We start from the raw sequence: 20,567 nt of genomic DNA on the forward strand, positions 1-20,567 counted from the left end.
GTAAAATATCGTTTGATGTATGCAGTTGTTGACTGTAACCGGTAAAATATCGTTTGATGTATGCAGTTGTTGACTGTAACCGGTAAAATAACGTTTGATGTATGCAGTTGTTGACTGTAACCGATAAAATAACGATTGATGTATGAAGTTGTTGACTGTAACCGATAAAATATCGTTTGATGTATGCAGTTGACTGTAACCGGTAAAATATCGTTTGATGTATGCAATTGACTGTAACCGGTAACACTATAACATGTGATGTATGTTAGACATTGTGGTCCACTATAGGCGGTCACAGTGACGTTTATATAACCCTTAGTAATACTTTATATATAATCGGGAAGATGACATTCATTGAACTTTATATCGCACTCAAACTGACGAGGTCATATCTAAGAACGTTGTCATTGAATAACGTATCGAAAAAATTATGAAAAGGTGAAAATAATGAACAATGATCAATATAAAAGCTCGTATAGAAAATACAAAATTAGGGCACACACGGACACACCAGTTATAGGAACAGATGTCAAGGAGGAGTAAGCATCCCCTGTCAACCTGTCACACCCGTCGCAAGCCCCCTATCTCAGTCAGGCAAACGGAATGATTCGTATTCAAAATCAGTGTGTAAAGAGCGGCCTCAATTCGTATGAAACATGTCAGACAGCATTTTGTCCACTGACAGATTAGATCGTTATAGCGACCATAAAATTTGCGAAATTATGACTCCAAACGATACTGTAACATCAACTTGTTTGTTAGTAGTCTGCCTCGATATAAAAACTTATCATACGCAGAACAAGCTCTTGCGTATCGAATCAGTTGTGAGACATAAATACCATATGCATGCAGGTGATAATGGAATATTGTTACATTAATATGGGAAGTTGACGATGGAGAAGCTGAAGTCATCCCGGTTGTCATAAAGTTCAACAACGAATAAAAAAAAATTAAGAGCAACGAATCGAATTCGAGTTTTTAAGCTCAGTACACCAACCTGTGTATGCACTCAAAATGAGGCTATTAGGGCTATCTATCGGAGTATTCAAATTAATATGCGTTGCTGGTTTTGAAGTTTTTTGTGCGTTGATTATATTGCTTTTTAAATCAATCCATTCAACAGGTAATGTTCTGCATTTCTGAGAAGTGTCTTTGATCAGAATATCGTTATTTTGGGCTCAGTTGTTACCATGCTTACAGATAATACGTTACCAATGTGTGTAATTATGTCTCTGGCGATCGTCTTTTACAGTAACACACAAAAGTTTGACAGTGATAGATAGTTAGATAGAGAGAAAGATTAAATAGATAAGCTATGTATTTCTCTGTTGACACTGATGACGTGCACACTTAATAGACATTTCTTTGACTTTGTTTGGAAGGGTATCACTTTACAATGGAGACCCCCTCCCGATGGTCAAACGAATGGAGTGGTCACTCAGTACGTCGTGGCTTTCCGGTCAGCAGACAAAGTCGAGGACACCATACAACACACAAATAATACCGGCATCATTGTTCGGGGTGGGTATTCTGCTGTAATCGTTGTAGACACCATCACCATAAGAAAATTTCACCATTAGCTCAACTTAAAGATTTCACCTTCTATTTCTTGGAATCTTTGGTTTCGTACACCATAATCATATGCTTTAATATAAGATTTTAATCCTAATTAGACAATGATTATCCGTGACAATGCTAACAATTTATCGCAGCCTATTCTGCGATCACAAATGGTTTCGAACCATGTCGGTTTAGTTCTATGATCCGTCGGATGGGACGGTAATACGGTGCTCCGTATCAGGGATCACAACTTCTCTGGTACATAAAAGACCAACGTCATAGTGTAAGCTTATAACGAGATTGAAACCCTTAAAAACTTAGGCAGAACTGGAAAGACAATTTTGAGACGGTCTTGACCTACTTTTTAAGGGATGTTCATTGATTTTGAAGTCACAGATGCACATTCGTGTTACCTTTTTTTTGCCGCAATGTATACCTGTACATAAAGACGATTTAACGAACTACTGAAAGAGACGTAAACTTTGCTATCAGGCAGAGCTAGAAATAAGTAGTTCATCCAACACTAGACTCATTTTATAGATGATATCATATTCGAATACTAGAATACTAGTAACTTAAGATGCAATGTCCCCCATTTTGTTCGATCCAATCTTCTCTTCTCATATGCAGTGTGCCATGAAATACACAATAACTGTTACTTCAAAGTACATGTATTTGCATCGTAGGGTCAATGTTCTTTGCACGATCTACAGTCGTCTACATTTCTTTATTATGACAGATCTGCTGCCGGGGACGAGTTACTATATGCGGGTGGCCGCCATGACCCTCAACGGAACAGGGCCTTTTACGACATGGTTGACACACAGCACCCTCCCACTTCCGGGTAACTAAATGTAGAGTTATTTACACATTTATATTTGACATTTCCGGATTGGAGAAAAAATTGAGGTTTTACGTTTCGATTTGTTTTTTATGCTTCTGTTTATGAAGGATTTAAATCGTATTCATGCATCTATGTACCATGAAGATCCTACAGCCAATCATCTAATTCGTCTTCATTATGTAAACCCAATTTGTTGTCATTTACGAAAGAAATATTTTTTGTAAACTACAAAAACTTGCTATTTATTTGTGAGAGAAAATAGATTAGGGAAGATAACGCATTTCAAAATGGATCTGGTTGACGTACCAAACATTTGTAGTTGTACACATGTGCAGTGGCGGATCTAGAAGGGGCACCGAGGTTGAAACCTCGTCTTTGGTCGAAGCGACTGATTGATGGATTACATGTACTCAACTTTTATTTGCGTGGAACAGAAGCCACCTCGGTGACATAATAACTCAATGTCGAATACAGAGGCATACTGTTTTAAAAATTGTCGTCTCTGCAATGGTCTTGTAAAAAAAAAAGAATGTGTTCAGTTGCTCGTGTCATTTCAACTTTAAACGTTTTCGAAAAAGAAAACGTCATAATGTTCGCTGTGGTGATGGAGTGCCAGTCTGCTATAACATTGTATGCGTGTTTTATTTAGCGTGGTAAAATTTTGGTGCTGTGTGAATTTCTGTCCTATTTGGTGGTAATTATACATTTTAAGTGATATTCTACATGTATATGTGATAGTGGATTATAAATCGATATGATATTGTATATTTTATAAGTTCAGCACACACCCGAGCGCAGGGAAACGAAATTAGGAATTCCGTTCAAATAAATCCTATTTCATAATAATCAAAACAACTTTTTACTTGCAGTTTTGCCTCGTGGATTATATGTTATTAATGATATACACATTTCCAGTTATCAGGGAACTCCCGAAACAGCCTGAAAATGTTACAACGAAACAGGTACCATATGGAATTGCTTTGCGATGGGACAGACCGAGGGATCCCGATGTTCCTGTTCACGGATACATCGTTGGATACGGAAGGTTTATTCCCGAGGTGTACCGAGAGGTCCTTAGTGCTGGCAAAACTCAGTATACAATTCATAAACTACGTAAGAATGTTTGGATATTTCACAATCTAATTAAAATCAAACTTCCTAGATCCGCACCGTATACTCTGTTAATGTAGCGATTGTGAGCGTATATTAGGATCTAATTTTAATTAAATTGGATATTTCTCTTTGATACTATATCTCTACAAATTGTACTGATGTCTATTTCTTCATGAATGAGTTGTAGTTTTGAACAACGCGCGTATGCATCTTGATAATATAGACTGTCTAATTTTAAGGACAGGGACAGAAATCAAAACAGAATGAAAATATTAAAAATAGATTTCAGTTTTGAAAATACATAAGGGTATGAATTGCAACGCTTCGTGAAGTATGCGTTGGACTGAAACATCACAATCCATACTTATGAAATTTATTTCCTAAGTACATATATACACACACAATATTCAGTCAATGTTCAAGTAATTTATTTAAGTCAGCTTCTAGCATACGCTCTCCTTTCGTCATGGATATCAGTGGGTTTTTTTTTTTATCTGGGAGTCCGTCCGTTCAATGATGTTAGATAATACACAAAGTAGGATGCTCTCATTGATTTAGCTGGACCGGTATTGCCAGCGCCGCATGTGTTGTTGGGTACGTAATTGAAAGCATGTTACCAGCGGGCGGTTTTGGCGATCATTAAGTATTCAATCTTCCACTGGCGTTACTTGCAGCATAACTATTTGGAAAGGGAGGTGGAAAGTCTAACACTCGTGCACCAATAAGTGACTTGAAGTTTGGAGAGTTCCAAGTATAGAAAGGCTACTCTGACGGGAAGAGGTTCGTGATCACCGAACGCTCTTTCTATGAGCGTCTGGGGGCGCTGCATGTAGATAACTGGTGTCATTCTCTACCCAGAGTTCCGTGCGCTCCTCGCGCTACACCTCTGTCAACGACTTTTTACAGAAATTTTGTAAAAGTTTCTAATATCCAACACTTATGTTTTCGACTGCAAGTAAATTGATACTTACTGTAAATTGTTTAAAATCGCCGTTTTCTGATCCTAAATTTGGAACTACTTCATACTATGAAGATTTGATTGATTGATTGTATCTTGCTTAACGTCTCACTCGAAAATATTTCACTCATATGGAGACGTCACCAAGACCGGTGAAGGGCTTCAAATTTAGGCCTATGCTCGGCGCTTACGGGCATTGAGCAGTGAGGGTGCTTTAGCGTCCCACACCTACTGTGACACGGATCATCCATTTTTAAGGTCATCTGCGAGGACCCGTGACATTCACATCTGATGCCGAGCGTTTGGTGATGGAACTGTCACTACCTGTTTCAACGACTTAAGTGTGTCGCGGCCGGGATTCGAACTCCGAGCCTTCCGCATGCTGGGCGAACGCTCTAACCTTTCGGCCACCGCGGCGGTTGTGAATATTTGAATGTAAACATGAAAACAAAAGTAAGAAAGGCTGTGAAAATACAATAAAACTTGTGAATTAAGAGAAAAACAGCTAAATGGTAAATATGTACTTATCAAAGTGCCAGTGGGCTATGAAAAGAGCCTGATGTCATCACCTGTTACCAGAACTTTTAAACGGAAAGGAAACCGAGAATGATTGTTCATAATCATTTTATTATATTGTCACGTGATTCCAAGCGTTGACAGAGGTGTATGTGAAGCTTGCGTAGCGCGCCCTCTGATGAGAGAATGTGAAGCTTGCGTAACGCGCCCTCTGGTGAGAGAATGACATGGTGTTAATTTCTTTCCTTGCAGGGCAAAACCATGATTACATAATTAGCGTGCGAGCTTTCAATAATTTTGGAGAAAGTGAAGCGGTGATCGCTGTTGCAACGGCAGGTAATTTGATTAATTAATCCAACGGCAGGTAATTTGATTGATTAACCCAACGGTAGGTAAATTGATAGATTTGTGGAACAATATCTTTTCGCAAAAATCTAATTCAAATAAAATATCACAAAATTTCATTAGTAATGGAAATATCCTAGATGTTTAAGGAGGTATGGCACCGCAAAAATATATTGAATAACAAATGCAGGATATTTGTAATATTAGAATATTGCCTAATGTTACAGTAAAATTGCAAGTTCAGTTAAAAGTTTTTGTTAGAAAATTAGAATCTTCTATAATTGTTCTGTCTTTAGATTTCCAGCAACTAACCGGGAAGGCGATGTAGATTCAAAGGACGAAATCTAAATTTCCTATTTCAGTTTTTCATCAATGGCATACTTTGGTAGAAACGTGTCATCCCTCCTTAAGTATGTTTGTTTCGATTTATGTTAGAGATGCCTGTTATAACACGATTTTTGTTATTGATTCCACTAGGAGACGGGAGAATGACAATAGTATCCTCCAATGACGATGACAAGGAAGGAGATCTAAACAGATTTGGTATAAATTAAATACAAAATTCAATAATGCCGGATTAACTACAACATACAAAAATTTAATCCTAATGAACCGTTAAATCTTTCATTTGCACTCGTACCCCTTAAAATTATGATGTCGGAATAAATATATGAGAACTTTCTCAACGGGCTCTATCCTTATTAAAAACTTGGATTCACCTCGCCGTGAACATAGTGGAACATGCGGAGATGCTTGATGTTTTTTCATGTATAATTCAGATGACGCTCCGAGAAATGTGAGCCTTGAGCTAAATCACGGCGAGATCCCGACGGTGAACGTTAGGTGGCGCCCACCTCCTCAGATCCAGGGACCGTCACTGGGTAAGACCTTTCTTTAGTTTGTTACTCTTAGTTTTCCGTTCCATTCGATAATCATTCACTATTGCCGAGACTTATCTTATCCCATCTTGGCACTGAGGTGCAGTAGTGAAGGTTGTTAGCATGATGATAAAATGGTCGATAGTAAATATCAAACTCGGACATGTAACCAGATTCAGGGCTACACGAGTACATGTATAAACACAATTCTTCAAAGGACGACATACATGCAGTGTGAACACCATTGCGAATGTTTACATCGTTTCAAGCTGTGCATTGACCTACATGTTATGACAAGTCTTCATTCATTTTCCGTAGGATATAACGTGTATTACAAAAAGGAGGCCGAGAAGAAATGGCGGGTGAAGTTTGCGGACCGGACATTTCTGATTTTGAGGAACCTCTCATTTGACACGACGTACTACGTCCGAGTCGGTGTATTTTACAAGGACAACACAGATGCTCGACTGTCCCATACAGTGGAAATCAAAACGTTCTCTTTAGGTTTGTATAAAAAACACTAGAGGATATCGAACAAGTACCCGTAGGTCTATATAGAAAAACTAGAGGAAATCCAAACGTCCTCCCCAAGTCTGTATAGGAGACCCGTGTATATCAAAAAGTTCTTTCCAAGTTTGTATAGGGAACAGGGTTACATGTTGATACGAGTATCAAAACGTTTTCCTTTGGCTTGTATAGGAAACACTAGAGGAGAAAAAACCCAGACTTTTTGACATCATAGACAATTGCTTCTTCATCAAAAATGAAAAAGAGAAATAACAGTATCTCATGATCATTCATCCAAAAATTACTTTGTTAAACATCACTCTGATTCCATGCACAAATACTCTGGAATTGAAGCAAAAAAGTTATTCTGGAGTCCTCATTGACATTATCTTCGTAGTCTTCGGTGATCAAGTCTTCCAACAGTCTGTTGGAATTCTAATGGGCACGAATTGTGCTGCTTTGTTAGCTGACCTGTTTTTTATATTCCCAGGAGCAGAGTTTATTCAAAAGCTTCTATATAAGAAAAAAATTAATGTTGTGGCCTTCAACTCGACATTTAATAGATACATCAACAACGTTTTGTCTATTGACAATAATCATTTTCATTCACATGTCGATTCGATATGTCCCTGTGAACACGAAATTAAGGACACCACAGAGTCCTCCGCATCTGCTTAGATATTTTATTGAAAACAAATATTAACGACCAACTAACAACTCAACTGTATGACAAACGGGATGATTTCATCTTCTCTATCATCATCTCCCCATATTCATGTAGCAATACTCCATTATCACCAGCATATGGTGTTTATATATCTCAACTGATTTGATACACAGGAGCTTGTTCTGCATATGATCAGTTTTCAAATCAAGGCAGGCTACTGACAAACAAGTGATGTTACAGGGGTTTCAACAATCTCGTTTTAAGTCAATATTTCGCAAATGTTATGGTCGTTATAACGATATATTTGCCAATACAACCTTTCATTGGGTCAAATGCTGTTTGACGTGTTCATACCGATAGCTAGGCCGTTCTAGGCACACTGACTTGACTACGGATTACTCCGTTTACCTGACCAAGATATAGGGCTCACGGCTGGTGTGACTAGTTGACAGGGGATGCTTACTCCTATGTTCCTGATCTCACCTCTGGTATACTCAGGAGTCATTGTTTGCCAAACTCTCTATCTTGTATTCCTTTTAAAGGAGTTAACAAAGTGGTCGCTGTTCGTAATCATCACCTTTTCATGCATGATTTCAGAGGACACAATCCACGCACTGCCAACACCTAGCATCACTTCCGTGTTCTCAGGGCCGGACTTCCTGGATGTGAACTGGAAACCACCCCTCAAAGATTACCTCCACGTGATCGTCGGATTCATCCTGGGTATGTATCTGTAAGAATAATCCCCAAACGAGGCTGATTAAGTTCCAATTAAATGTGCGCCTCTGGTATTGTATTCTGATATGTTCACTTCAGGTATTGTATTCTGACAATAGTTTCGGCTACTCTGCCATCACTTTCGTTTCTTTTATTTTTATTGGGTGTATTGTTAAGATTAAGTTCCCTGTCACTCATTGTGTGTTTTCATTGTTTCTGTTAGGATTTGGCATCAAAGAATCAAATGAAAACCAGGAGTTCATACCCGCAAGTCAGAGGAGTTTTAGAGTCACAAAATTGGGTAAATGCAGTAGAACAATGTTACATTGAACACTTTAAAAATGAATTCACGCTTACAGCGAAGTGTCATGCATTCGCTATACAGGTGTTTTAATTCACTGTAAATTCTTTTGCTTATGATATATCACCGTAAACTGGGTGATTGTACACTATATTGCGCCTGTCATTTGATTGATTGATTGTATATTATTTAACGTCTCACCCGAAAGTTTTTCACTCATATGGAGACGTCACCATTGCCGGTCAAGGGCTGCAAAATTTTGGCCTATGCTCGGCGCTTATTGTCTTAAAGCAGGGAGGGATCTTTGTCTTGCCACCCGTGCTGTGACACAAGGCCTCAATGTTTGCGGTCTCATCCGATGGACCAGCTCATTTAGTCGCCTCTTACAACAAACACGGGATACTGAGGACCTAGTCAAACCCGGATCCCCAAGCATTTTGATTAAAATCTTAAGGCCTGTGTCAAAGCATATTTTGAATGAATACTTATTATTCACAATACTTATTATTGACAATAAATAGTATCCATAATACTGACGATAACTTTTACAACTTAAAACTGGTAAGTTAAGTTCATCAAAAACACGCTTATAGCAAAATGCTGGGGATTAACAATTTTGATTCATTATACTCATTAAGTTCCTTATATGCTTTAAAAGTAAAGGGAATGACAATCACTTCACTGTAATTACAGATTCATTCGGTATGGGTTTTTTTATGTGCTGATTTTCCTATGAACTATACTGTATGTCAGTTGCTAAGTTCTTCTTCTTTCATTTTGTGATACATTATTTTACCGTTCTGGATTTTACAGAACCAGGAACACAATATATCATCTCCCTGGCCATGTTCAACGAGCACGGAAAAAGCGCCAAGTCAATCGTTTATGCTTCAACATTAGGTAAGAGTAAGTAGCAGTGGCGGATCCAAAGGGGGCTGGGGGTCTAGGGATTGTCCCCACCCCATTTGCCAGAAAATGTTGCCAAAATAGGTGAAAATAAATTTAGATAACATATTTTGAGGGCTGAATCCCTTTTTGAAAACCAAAATTAATGGTAGAATCCCCCTTTGGAAAATTACTGGACCCCCCCCCCCCACCCCCCCCCCCCCCCCCCCCCCCCCCCTGAGTAGGTCTGTTACAGGGCTAAATAAATCACCCCATCAGTAACCAGGGTAACTTCAGGTAAGTATATTTACATTTCACTGTATTTTTAGCAATGTTTATATATATTCACTCCGTTTTACCCTAAACATTTCATTTTACAAATAATGCATGCAAATATTAAATGATAATCCACGCTGTAATCAAAATCTTCTATTTCCTACAATATCAAAATTACTACTGTATCAAAATTATTACATTTACTACAATATAAAGATTATTATATTTACTACATCAAAATTATTATACATGTATATTACTATGTATTCATATCATTTTAATCTGTTTTAGATCCCCAAGAACAGAAAACAACATGATTTTGATCACTACCATCAGTTCAACGATGAAAACAGTACCCCATAGATCATCTTTGTTACAACTATCAGTTCATTTAATATTTAGGTCATATCTTACGTCATAAACATCTTACATACTGTACAATAAACTTATAGCAGTATTGTTACTTGAGACACCGTTTGGACAGTCATGCATACACTAAATACCCCCACAAAAAAGAAATCATTCTGATTATTCACCCATCTCTCCATCCATCCTTTGCAACCCTGTTCTGATCATATATTCTGTAACGATGAGACGGCAGATGTTTAAATATTTTACACAAAGTTTGCTTGTGGCCTAAGGGTGTGTTGATAACCTTTAGATAAGGTCAGATGGAAAATTTCAAGGTCATCGTCTGGTCATGTTATATGCACATTCTTGACAATTTAAACAGCATGTTCTATATTATAACCAGTCAAATTTATGTGGTCAAAAGTAGAGATGTATTGTCTAGCTATACCCTTCCCACAGACTGAGGACTATCACACAGAACTGTATGGAACAACATGTGTGTCTCCACATCATTCAGTAATATACTGTTAACCAGCTTGTATTCACGACTACTTTATTTCGCGCTCTACCAGTGATGAACTAGTTCACGGCGACTAATTTTCACGACTTAGATTATCTCAAACAAATACAAGAGATATTAATGAACTGGTTCGCGGCGAGAAATATTTGCGATGATTAGGTCCTCGATATTCTAGCGAAAATATCTCGTTCACGACAAAAAGTTCGTTTACAGTAAGCCATTGAGAAAATTCGCAATTTTTGTTTCCGAGATGATATATTTAAAGAAAGTTTTATATACTACTTCGCCCAGTAGTGTGTCTTCACCTCCGTCAAAGTCATCAAAGGTCACTTCTCATAATACAGTCCAAAACTGTGGACAATGGTCGATACCTTGCTTATACATATATATTTTCCTGCTCTTTTATTGAATTATTTTGACTGTGTGATATCAACTCTTTCTATTTGGATTATATATATATATATATATATATATATATATAATTTTTTTAAATCAAAAGCATGTATTAGTCAATTCATTTCACTTCTTCTCTTCATTTACATGTTGTAATGATCATTCAGAGACAATGTTCTTCACAATTATTTTTGTGTGTAATAATTATGATGACAATCACCTATTTTATCATGTTATAAATAACTCTGTGTACGATCAATATGCCTTGTGTTTATTACTCTTTGACCAAACAAGGGACATGTTCATTACTTTCGGTCCCGTGGAGATCCGGGTTAGAATAGGTCCTCAATACCCCCTTCCTTGTCGTAAGAGGCGATTAAATGGGGCATTCCTTCGAATGAGAAAACGAAAACTGAGGCCCTGTGTCACAGTAAGTGTGGCATGATAAAGATCCTTGCCTGCTCAAATGCCGTAAGCAACAAGCATAAGCCTAAATTTTGCAGCCCTTCGCCGGCAATGGTGACGTCTCCATATGAGCGAAATATTCTCGAGAGTGATGTTAAACAATATACAATCAATCAATCTGTCATTACTTCAGATTAAAACAGATGAAGGCTTTAACGGTGAGAACACATTCCGTAACACACATCAAACTTAGTATGCTGATATTGAGGTCACATGGTCAATCTACTCTGGACAATGGAAGATACTGTCTACTCAATATTTTGACAACCCTTTGCTTGACAAACTTCAGACTTGGTATACTGGTACATCATGAGGAGTATGACCTCTATTGACATTAAGGTCACATGACCAAAGGTCAATCTGGGGGGGCCTCCGTGGCCGAGTGGTTAGAGCATCGCGCTCAAAATCACACGGCCTCTCACCTCTGTTGGCGCGGGTTCGAATCCCACTTGCGCCGGTAAGTGATAAAGTTTCCCAGTTTACTTTCGGAAGGTCGGTGGTCTCTTCCCAGGTACATTGTATCTGGGTTCTCTCTTCCATCAATAAAACTGGGCGCCACAAGATAACTGAAAAATTGTTAAGTGTGACGGAAAACATCAATTAATCTGGACATGATAGTAATATATTGTCTCCTATATTTTAAGAATCATTTGCTTGACTGACACTGGTGCATCCTCAGGAGTAGATGACCCTATTGATTTTAAGGTCACATGGTCAAGGGTCAATTCATTCTAGATATAGGAAGATGTTGTCTGCTCAATATCTTGAATTGTTTTGGTACTACTCTCAATTAAATGCTACATTTGTATAACGCTGTTCAATTTTGCATCATGGGAGATGGGGGGGGGGGGGGGGGGGACACATGTTCTGAAACATTTTTTTCTACTTTGTTTGGGGTGTGTGGAAGACTCTGTGGTGTCTTCTATTTCAAGTTCACTGTGAGACATCAAATCGATATATGAATGAAAGTGATTATTGTTAATAGATAAAACATTGTCAATATATCTAAATATTGAGTTGAAGGCCACAGCAAGAGAATTTTTTTGAATAAATTCTGCCACATAAGGATCCAGAAACAGGTCAGCTGACAAAGGAGCACAATTCGTGCTCATGGTATTTCCAACTCTTATGAAAAACAAGAGGTACTGTGAGCAATGCTCACTAAGAATACCCCCCGCTTACCCCAATCTCCCAAAGGGTGTTGGTAATAGGTATAAACTACCTCTTTTCTGAGTGTAAAAAACAAATGGCATGACAAACCGAACCATATTGCTACTTCGATGTCCAGTGCGCGTGACCTTTGACCTTTTGACCCCAAAATCGATAGGGAACATCTTCATCCCATGGGTAGTCCATATGTATGATATGGTGACTGTAGGTGGAAAGGATAACGCTTTAGAGCCCGGAAACCATATTGCTACTTCGATGTCCAGTGCCCTTGACCTTTGACCTTTTGACCCCAAAATCAATAGGGAACATCTTCATCCCATGGGTAGTCCATATGTATGATATGGTGACTGTAGGTGGAAAGGATAACGCTTTAGAGCCTGGAAACCATATTGCTACTTCGATGTCCAGTGCGCATGACCTTTGACCTTTTGACCCCAAAATCGATAGGGAACATCTTCATCCCATGGGTAGTCCATATGTATGATATGGTGACTGCAGGTGGAAAGGATAAGGCTTTAGAGCCCGGAAACCATATTGCTACTTCGATGTCCAGTGCACTTGACCTTTGACCTTTTGACCCCAAAATCGATAGGGAACATCTTCATCCCATGGGTAGTCCATATGTATGATATGGTGACTGCAGGTGGAAAGGATAACGCTTTAGAGCCCGGAAACCATATTGCTTCTTCGATGTCCAGTGCGCTTGACCTTTGACCTTTTGACCCCAAAATCGATAGGGAACATCTTCATCCCATGGGTAGCCCATATGTATGATATGGTGACGGTAGGTGGAAAGGATAATGCTTTAGAGTCCGGAAACCATTGCGTCTACAGACGGACGGACGGACGGACGGACGGACGGACAACCCGATTCCAGTATACCCCCCCCCACAACTTGTTGCGGGGGGTATAATAACATAATTTTGATATGAAATTTACATCCTCTTCCAGGATTAAGCTGTAGAGTAATGCTATCTAAAGTATCAAGGACAAAACGTTTCAGGCTGTTTAACAATGACTTCAATAAAAAGCCTCAAGGAGACAAATTTCCTTATCAAATACAATCTTTTCTAAAGTAATTAAAATCTTAAATGGCATAGTCTTGAAAATAAACCAGATTATATAATATATAAAAAAATCCACTCTTTCAATGTTTTTGTAATATATTTCATACATACCATAAATATAACAGTTTAAAAAAGAAAACTGATAACCTTTCATTGTCAATACCAACAATAAATCATGCTGACCAGAAATAAGTTCTTTACAGTTCATAATATTAATGATATGTCATACAGTTTCTATAAGGCGCTGCTGAGGACATTAAACATACTGACCAGTTCATAATTGTTATACACAGTCTCTGTAAGGCACTGTTTGTTAATCACAGTAAAACATGCTGACCAGTTCATATTAAGTATATGTTATACACAGCCTCTATAAAGCACTGTTCATCACAATCAAACAGTCTGACCAGTTCATATTAAGTATATGTTATACACAGCCTCTATAAAGCACTGTTCATCACAATCAAATAGTCTGACCAGTTCATATTAAGTATATGTTATACACAGCCTCTATAAAGCACTGTTAATCACAATCAAATAGTCTGACCAGTTCATAATGATATGTGACACACGGTTTCTATAAGGCACTGTTGAGCTGCTTTTGGAACAGATACTGAGCAATATGCCATTCATTTCCCCCACTGTAACCAAACACCTCGGAACAGAAAATAAAAAACAGCCTCCAGTTAAAAATCTGTTTGTCCGCGTCCTGCCCGTACGTCTGCTGGAATATCCTCTTCACTTTGTCTTTGTTCGTATCCATGGCAACTAGCCACGCCTCCAGCGTCTTGCTGTAATTTCCACCATTTACAAGCCATTCACCTACTAGTAAAACATCTCTCTATCAAAAAAAAAAAAAAAAAACACAGTTCAGAAAAATGACAAAATCTCAGGGTAGGCAAGTGCTTAGGGTGTTTTCTTTACAATCGATAGGTCCAAGGTTCAAATCTCAATCCCAGCACTGCATAGACAGTGAATGTTCCTTTGCCACTCGCCTGCCATTTGAAGTGAAAGATGCAGGTCTTTTAGATATACAGTGCTCCCTTAAAGGGACTGGTTCACAATTTTTGATAAAAATATTTTTCATTTTTGATGTTAAACATTAGAAATATAACTCATTTAATGTTGACAGCCAAAATTTTGACCTTCTGAATGCAAGAATAAATGTAATATTTTAGCCTTAAATATGTGTTATGTAAACAAAGACTCGAGTCTTTTTACGTAAACAAACAAACAAGTGAAATATTGATTTTTTAATATAATGCATCTTAATTTTGCATAGTCACAAATTTTAACTTTAAGATGACACATTTCACCTCAAAATGCTTGAAATATGAAAGATAATACTTTGATCGATATCCATTTCTTTTGAAAATTTCGTAAACAATAGTATACCGCAATCTTTGTTTACAAAACAAATAATAAACTCTCTAAAATGAGCTTCTGTGATGATGTATAACCTTAATTTTCATGTGAAATCTTTCAAACACATTAGACAGTAGATTTTGTTCATTAAAAATGAAAAACAAAATTTTGGGTAAAATCGTGAATCAGTCCCTTTAATGTATTGCCAACTTTTGTTCAAAACCAACTTGAGCAATAAAACGAGGGTTGCAATATAACAAATTTACCATTACAGACAATTCACTTAGCAGTCAAAAGAAATTAAATTCTGTAAATTCATTTCGGCTCCATTCCATACATGTATAACCATAGTTTAGATAATTTGGAGTTTAATTCAGCAATTATTTGTATTTACCTGACAACCTGAATACCTTGTCCAGACTGTCACACTTCACCACACTGCTATCAAAGTGCAGGTGTGATTACTGATGGGTGTTAGGTAATTGGGATCATTATCAAGGGTAAACCTTATAACATTTGACTATTTGTTAGTGGCATGAGGCATTATGCTTTGTTCACAGTATAATGGGGGTGTTAACACCAGGAGATTTCTGTTCTTTAGGATTTTCCAGCAATAATCGGGGGGTGGTGTTATAACAGGGTGGGGGGTGTTGGTGTTGTTATATTGAGGGAGCACTGTAACTTTAAAAATGCTGGTTCAATGTCACAATACACATGATAGAGTACCCTTACTAGTATGACCTTGAATGTCGTGCATTGCTCAAAATGTGTGGCACTTCAACTAAAGGTCATCTTTGATTGGATATGGCACTAATATCTCGAATCGAACCCATGTCTACTAGTTTTGAAGTCAGCGTCTTGACCACTGTGCTACCATGACCAGAATGTCAAAGATGTGCACTAATCACAACATTGCTGTACACAACGTGAAATTTGGTAGGAAAATGTTTTGCACAAAAACATGATTAAGAATTCCAAAGCCACTACAGATTTTATAAACACGGTTGTATGTACTTGTAAAATTAAACTTGTAAAAATAAGCTGTGAGCTGTTTATACTGCATAACAAGTGCCTCAAAGGGACCCCCCCCCCCCCCCCCCCCCGAACTTGTACATGCTTATGTCATTCACCAAAGCTATCTGTTGGTACAAATAGAACAATAAACAATAGTGACTAAAAAACATCAGTAGTTACAAACATTTCTAAACTATTGGTGAGTTGTTAGTTTGGTTCCAGGTTGTGAAAAACAGAATGCAGTACACCTGCATATGTTAAGGTGAGAAAATAGACATGGAGGTGTAACTCTCCACTTCCTTATGTCCCTCCCTCTCTTCATTTCCTTCTGTCCCCCCCTCTCTCCACTTCCGTATGTCCCTCCTTCTCTTCATTTCCTTACGTTCCTCCCTCTCTCCACTTCCTTATGCCCCTCCCTCTCTCCACTTCCTTATGTCCCTCCCTCTCTTCACTTCCTTATGTCCCTCCCTCTCTCCACTTCCTTATGCCCCTCCCTCTCTTCATTTTCTTATGTCCCCCCTCTCTCCACTTCCTTATGCCCCTCCCTCTCTCCACTTCCTTATGCCCCTCCCTCTCTCCACTTCCTTATGTCCCTCCCTCTCTCCACTTCCTTATGCCCCTCCCTCTCTCCACTTCCTTATGTCCCTCCCTCTCTCTACTTCCTTATGCCCCTCCCTCTCTTCACTTCCTTATGTCCCCCCTCTCTCCACTTCCTTATGCCCCTCCCTCTCTCCACTTCCTTATGTCCCTCCTCTATCCACTTCCTTATGTCCCTCCCTTTCTCTACTTCCTTATGCCCCTCCCTCTCTCCACTTCCTTATGCCCCTCCCTCTACTCTCACTCCTCCCTCCTCCCATTCCTCTCTCTATTTTCCTACCTTCATTCTCCCCTTATTCTCCCTGTCATCCCATCTATTGAACATGATGAGTGTGCTCATTGAGTTTCATTTTTGAAAACATCCGAGAAGCACTAACCACAAACACAACTACTAGTACATCTTTTGTTGTATCACCATCTTTTGTCGAATAAAGGAATTATGAATCCATTTACCCTACTATAAATACCCCCCAACTGATAATTTTTACTATATGTACCTGAAAGTAGTGGAAGAGATCTACAGAAGGCATTGTACCCCCGGTGAAGAAGTTTTTCGCCATCCATTCTGTGTCTGAGCCAGGCTTAGTGTCAAAAGCATAGGGGAAGTATCTGTGGCACAACACCTGAATAAACAATCTCCCTGCCGGCTTTAACCAGGAAGACACCCGCTGGAACAGGATGGAGTAGTTCTTCATGTGCTGCCAAGTGTAAAAGTCAGATGTTAAGATATACTTTTAGCTTGGATTACAGGGGCACAGACATATAATGACACTCGCTACAGACAAATCGAACCTCTGTTTTCAAATATTTCTGTACAAAATGTGAATAAATATGGAAAACATGTAAACAATGCAACATTACAAAATGAATTAAGTGAAGTTGATCAAATTATTAGTGTTTACTGGGTATTTGTTTTCAAAGATTCCCCGTTTAGAGAAACTCTGTAATCGCTTGAACTATATTCACATATTTATTATAGAAATGATATAAGTGCATCATGCTGGTAAATGTATCAATAAATAATAACATGGACCCTGATGGTGCCAGTCTTCCAACAGGGGTCATGGTGAGAACAAACTTGAATATACACTACTTGAGGATGTTTGCACAGTAATTAATATACCCTACCTAACGATGTATGCTTACAATTAATCTACACTATATGAGGATGTTTGCATACTAATTAATATAAAGGATTTATCTATCATAGATATCACTATACAAATTGATTGTATATTGTTTAATGTCCCGGTAGAGAATTTTATTGTGCCACGCCTGTTGTATCATGCGAACTCCGTTTTTGCAGTCTCATCTGAAGGACGTCTCTCAGGAATTATTATAATCGTCTCTTAGAACAAGCAAGGGGTACTGAGGACCTATTCTAACGGGGCTTCCGATTTAGTAAGCCCTGAGAAGATTTTAAAAAAAAACACTCCCTATTTTCACTATCTATGAATTATATCCTCTTTTCCTATTATCACAATCTCTTATCTCCCCTTGGATTTCGGTATGATCCTCAATTTGAACAAATTTGATTCCTCTTAACTCGAGGATGCTTTGTGCTAAGTTTGGTTAAAATTGGTGACGTGATTCTGGAGAGATCGAAAATGTGAAAACTCTAGAACTATGAAGGATTACAAGAAAGGCCAATACGGAAGTTCCGAGTTCCCCAAGAGTTATTTCCCTTTGTCGAACTCTTCCGTAAATTATGACGTAAAATATGATGACAGTGGGTACATTTGCTAATTACTATCGTTGTATTATTTCTTAAAAGATGATATCCAGAGTTTCTGAGACCATCCTATCTCAGGGAAAAGGCAACTTTAGTGAGTTTATGAGTATTGGATAACAAAATGGCTCAAACAACTATTGTTAATTGCCATCTTTCTTTGATAAAAGCGTCACTCATGTAGAAGAGGAAAAGAATAATGATTCAGTAGCCAATTTGATGATCTCATTCAAACAAATTATGCTTGATATGGCCAGAATATGCATACCAGTGATTAATATAAACAAAAGTTACACTTTTATTACATTAATCGTACGTAATCGTTATGTACAATGCCAGTCTACAATATAATGTATACATTGTGTACCCACCATACGTCATAAAATGCAAAAGAGTTCGACAAAGGGAAATAACTTTTGGGTAACTCGTAACTTGAGTATTCAACTTAATTGATAGATTATTATCCCCACCCGCCCGCCCCTCAAAATTTACCCTCCCCGAATTTTTTTATTTTGTGAAACTTGCGATTTCTGGAAAATTTTCATGTCTGACTCTGGTATTTACACTTCTTGTTTACATTTCCGGTATAGCTACGAGAAAAGCCACGTGAAGAAAATAGTCTAATAGATCTATATGGTTTTCTTAATTTCTCACGTTCTTACAGACGTAAATGTTGAAGAAGTTGGGTATATTTCTGTTTGAAATTAAAACTTGACCTGGAATTCGTATGTAAAAATAGCATACATTGATATCCATCTGGCATTAAACTGTTAAATGATACGCATCTGTTGAAAAAACAAGAGGCCCATGGGTCACATCGCTCACCTTGGTCCATATCAGAAGATTTTCCATATCTATTTGCATGTAAAACCGTAGTCCCTATTATGGCCCCAAACCTACCCCTGGAGGCCATGGTTTTTGCAAACTTGAATCTACACTATGTCAGAAAGCTTTCATGTAAATATGAACTTCTTTGGCCCAATGGTTCTTGAGAAGAAGATTTTTAAAGATTTTCCCTATATATTTGTATGTAAAACTTTGATCCCCTATTGTGGCCCCATCCTACCCCAGGGGGGCATGATTTTAACAACCTGAATCTGCACTACCGTATATCAGAAAGCTTTCAAATAAATCTCAGCTTTTCTGGCTTAGTGGTTCTGGGAAGAAGATTTGTAAAGATTTTTCCTATAAATTTGTATGTAAAACTTTGATGCCCCCTTGAGGCTCCATCCAATCCCCCAGGGTCCATGATTTTAACAAACTTGAATCTGCACTATCTCAAAAAAAAAAACCAACAAAAAAACCAACAAAAAACCAAACAAACAAAACAACGAAAAAAAAAAAGAAAAAGAAAAAAAAACTTTGACCCCCTATTGTGGCCCCATCCGATCCCCGGGGGCCATAATTTTAACAATTTAGAATCTGTACTATATCAGGAAGCTTTCATATAAATTTCAGCTTTTCTGGCTCAGTGGTTCTTGGGAAAAAGATTTTTCCTATATATTTGTATGTAAAACTTTGATCCCCTATTGTGGCCCCATCCGACCCCCGGGGGCCATGATCTTAACAATTTATAATCTGCACTACATCAGGAAGCTTTCATATAAACCTCAGCTTTTCTGACTCAGTGGTTCTTGAGAAAAAGATTTTAAAAGATTTTTCCTATAAATTTGTATGTAAAACTTTGAGGCCCCATCCAGTCCCCCGGGGTCCATGATTTTAACAAACCTGAATCTGCACTATATAAAAAAAAAGAGGCCCATGGGCCACATCGCTCACCTGAGTCACCTTGGTCCATATCAGAAGATTTTCCATATCTATTTGCATGTAAAACCGTAGTCCCTATTATGGCCCCAAACCTACCCCTGGAGGCCATGGTTTTTGCAAACTTGAATCTACTCTATGTCAGAAAGCTTTCATGTAAATATGAACTTCTTTGGCCCAATGGTTCTTGAGAAGAAGATTTTTAAAGATTTTCCCTATATATTTGTATGTAAAACTTTGATCCCCTATTGTGGCCCCATCCTACTCCAGGGGGGCATGATTTCAACAAACCTGAATCTGCACTATATCAGAAAGCTTTCATATAAATCTCAGCTTTTCTGGCTTAGTGGTTCTGGGAAGAAGATTTTTCCTATATATTTGTATGTAAAACTTTGACCCCCTATTGTGGCCCCATCCGACCCCCGGGGGGCCATGATCTTAGCAATTTATAATCTGCACTATATCAGGAAGCTTTCATATAAATCTCAGCTTTTCTGGCTCAGTGGTTCTTGAGAAGTTGATTTTAAAAGATTTTTCCTATAAATTTGTATGTAAAACTTTTATG

The 20,567-nt window shown here is 38.1% G+C and overlaps 2 protein-coding genes across 3 annotated transcripts in view; one reads left to right on the plus strand and one right to left on the minus strand.

Annotated features, from left to right (window-relative positions):
• Nucleotides 1-11,576, plus strand: part of LOC125661574 (fibronectin-like) — a 36,794-nt gene extending 25,218 nt beyond the window's left edge. The window contains exons 17-27 of the mRNA XM_056146032.1: nucleotides 1,383-1,521; nucleotides 2,300-2,404; nucleotides 3,320-3,517; nucleotides 5,244-5,327; nucleotides 5,814-5,879; nucleotides 6,116-6,217; nucleotides 6,533-6,718; nucleotides 7,986-8,111; nucleotides 8,329-8,406; nucleotides 9,220-9,306; nucleotides 9,859-11,576. Coding sequence (XP_056002007.1) covers nucleotides 1,383-1,521; nucleotides 2,300-2,404; nucleotides 3,320-3,517; nucleotides 5,244-5,327; nucleotides 5,814-5,879; nucleotides 6,116-6,217; nucleotides 6,533-6,718; nucleotides 7,986-8,111; nucleotides 8,329-8,406; nucleotides 9,220-9,306; nucleotides 9,859-9,884 — 1,197 coding nt within the window. The 3' untranslated portion in view covers nucleotides 9,885-11,576. The remainder of the gene's footprint in view (nucleotides 1-1,382; nucleotides 1,522-2,299; nucleotides 2,405-3,319; nucleotides 3,518-5,243; nucleotides 5,328-5,813; nucleotides 5,880-6,115; nucleotides 6,218-6,532; nucleotides 6,719-7,985; nucleotides 8,112-8,328; nucleotides 8,407-9,219; nucleotides 9,307-9,858) is intronic.
• A 2,035-nt stretch (nucleotides 11,577-13,611) lies between these two features.
• The window catches only part of LOC125661565 (uncharacterized), a 28,339-nt gene continuing 21,383 nt past the window's right edge, over nucleotides 13,612-20,567 (minus strand). For both annotated transcript variants that reach the window (XM_048893612.2, XM_056146033.1), the window contains exons 6-7: nucleotides 17,007-17,207; nucleotides 13,612-14,374 (exon numbers count right to left, since the gene is read on the minus strand). In XM_048893612.2, the coding sequence (XP_048749569.1) occupies nucleotides 14,111-14,374; nucleotides 17,007-17,207 (465 nt within the window). In that variant the 3' untranslated portion in view covers nucleotides 13,612-14,110. The remainder of the gene's footprint in view (nucleotides 14,375-17,006; nucleotides 17,208-20,567) is intronic.

This window comes from Ostrea edulis, chromosome 8 (genome assembly GCF_947568905.1).
Source record: "Ostrea edulis chromosome 8, xbOstEdul1.1, whole genome shotgun sequence".
NCBI lineage: Eukaryota > Metazoa > Mollusca > Bivalvia > Ostreida > Ostreidae > Ostrea > Ostrea edulis.